This window comes from Capricornis sumatraensis, chromosome 4 (genome assembly GCF_032405125.1).
Source record: "Capricornis sumatraensis isolate serow.1 chromosome 4, serow.2, whole genome shotgun sequence".
NCBI classification, from domain to species: Eukaryota; Metazoa; Chordata; class Mammalia; order Artiodactyla; family Bovidae; genus Capricornis; species Capricornis sumatraensis.
Window position 1 is genome coordinate 102068094 of NC_091072.1, and position 2685 is coordinate 102070778.

The 2685-nt window shown below is 37.5% G+C and overlaps 1 protein-coding gene across 1 annotated transcript; it reads right to left on the minus strand.

Moving 5' to 3' along the window:
* Nucleotides 1–1415: 1415 nt before the first annotated feature.
* On the minus strand, nucleotides 1416–2345 carry LOC138078348 (olfactory receptor 6C4). Its single transcript, XM_068971049.1, has one exon. It carries the CDS (start codon nucleotides 2343–2345, stop codon nucleotides 1416–1418), a length of 930 nt encoding a protein of 309 aa, XP_068827150.1.
* Nucleotides 2346–2685: the final 340 nt, after the last annotated feature.

Below are 2685 nucleotides of genomic sequence, written 5' to 3' on the forward strand. Positions count from 1 at the left end.
CTAAGAAGCATCATTCCACTTAATATTATTACCACATATAAAACATGTGAATACATCAGATGATGCACCGTTTGCATCTCAATCAGCATTCTGCAATGAATTAGGATGTTACTAAACTATGTATAAATAATCAGCTTTCCAAAATGTCCTAAGTTCCATTGATGTTGAGTTTCTACCATCACCTCTACAAATTCAGTTTATTGTTACCTAAAATCCATGTGTGGAATTCTTGGTAGGGTAATCTGTTCCCAGTTGGTTGTGAAGATTCATAATTTGGAACAGTTTACATATAAAACTGTGTGATACTTTATATTTTTTTCACTTTATAAAACAGGTATCCATGGGTTATGTAAAAAAAGCAAAAATTTGGGGAAAAGTTGAAAGAATGAAGCCACATCACAAAATTTGTCCTTTATAATACCTAACAAAAGTAAACAAAAAGATGAAAATTAAATTGTGATTGAAAAAATTTTTTCAAAGACTACCAAAGAGAGAAAGAGAGACAGAGTGGGTAACTCAGTCATTAACTTAGAAAGATGTCAGCTATGAACAGCAACAACAGGTAAGAGGATGTAAACCTTGCCTCTAGAACTCTAACTACAACTTTTATAAAATGAATGTGTAAGTTGACAAAATCTTGAGAGTTTTCCCCTCATTTGGAGAAAAGTGGACCTAATTTACAGGAGGATCGTAGTTTCAATGGCTACAGTTGTAAGATAAATGAAAAAGAGAAGGAGAATAAAAAATATTTTCACTTTAATAGAAGCATGGCTCCACAGCTCCATAATGAACAGTAATGCTAGATTTCTTTAGAAACAATGCTCATAGCATCACTTCCTTTCTTAAAACATCTACTGACTCACAATGTCCAGTTTACTCCAGAAAACAGCCAGTTCTTTCCAGTTGTTCTTTTTGGACTTTCTCATTCATCCTTCTCTTACCATATTCTTTTATTTTTTATGAACTTATGACTTGGGGCTTCCCAGATAGAGCTAGTGGTAAGGAACCCGTATTCTAATGCAGGAGACATAAGAGATGCTGGTTCAATTCCTGAGTGGGGAAGACCCCCTGGAGGAGGGCATGGCAACCCACTCCAGTATCCTTGTCTGGAGAATCCCACCGAAAGAGGAGCCTGGCAAGCTACAGTCCGTAGTGTCAAAAAGAGTCAGACATGATTGAAGCAACTTAGCACACATGCACTCACTCAAGCTTATGACTTATAAGTAAACTGCAAACTTGACAATTTACAGTTTATATACATTTCTATCACATTACACCATAGATTCCCTGAAATTAGGACATATGCCTTTCATATTTTTATCCTTAAATGTCAGGTCAGCATTTGAATTATAGTAGACACTCAATACATATTTACTAAATGAAGTATATCTTTCCTTGAAGTGTATTTTGTTTTGTTAAAGCTTTATAATCTTTTTGATGGTGTCCTTGAAGGCTTGTTTCACTTGCTGATTTCTTAGAGTGTAAATGAAGGGATTTAACAAGGGAGTAATTGAAGTAATGAGCACGGCTATTCCTTTGTTGAAAGCACCTTCTTCTTTTGCAGAAGGATTAATGTACATAAACATGCAGCTGCCATAAGAGAGCGAGATGACAATCATGTGGGAGGAACAAGTGGAAAAAGCCTTTGCCCTTTGCTGAGAAGAAGGAATCCTCAGAATGGTCCTGATAATATACGTATAAGAAAGTGTCACCAGCACCAGAGTAACCACCAAAGTCACAACTGCCAAGAAAATTACCATCAGTTCCAAGAGGCTTGTGTCTGAGCAGGCGAGCTCCAGGAGGGGCCCATAGTCACAGTAATAGTGATTCAGAACATTGGAGGCACAGAAATCCACCTGGCTCATTAAGATGATCGGGGGAAAGATAGCTAGGAATCCCCCTAGCCAGGAGCAGAACACAAGTTGTATGCAGACTCTGCTGTTCATGATGGTCAGGTAGTGCAGGGGTTTGCAGATGGCCACGTAGCGGTCATAGGACATAGAAGCCAGGAGGTAAAACTCTGTTGCCCCAAGAAATATAGCAAAAAAATATTGAATTAAGCATCCAGCAAAGCTGATGGCTTTATTTCCTGTTGTCATGCTGGTCAGAAATCTGGGAATAAAAATGGATGTGAAGGAAACTTCTAAGAAGGAGAAATTCCGGAGGAAAAAATACATGGGGGTCTGGAGGTGAGAATCTACTAGAGTGAGAATGATGATAGTCAGATTTCCTAGGACACTTAGCATGTAGGTGAGAAACAGAAAGATGAATATCACTGCCTGGACCTCAGGTTGACTTGTGAGGCCCAACAAAATAAACTCAGTAAATGTGGTTCGGTTTTTCATTGTTGACCTTCAGTAGATCTAAACGGAATAGGTGAAAATGATGAAAACTAAAGTTTCTTGGGGTTGGGGAGATAAAACTCTTTGTAATCAACAGAATCAGGTCATATATAACTGTCCATTCAGTTGACCCAAATCAGTGTCCATTGGACTAGAATTGTTCCATGGAAGCCCTCCTGTTACTCATGTAAATGACCTTATTCCTAAAGTCTTTGTAATTCCTCAAGTTGATCTATTCCTGCACACATAAGAGAATTACTACAGAATAATTACTTAATTTTTTTCAGAAGAATAAATTTTTGTACCCATCTTTTCCTTCCAAAATGTTTATAAAGTCTCCATA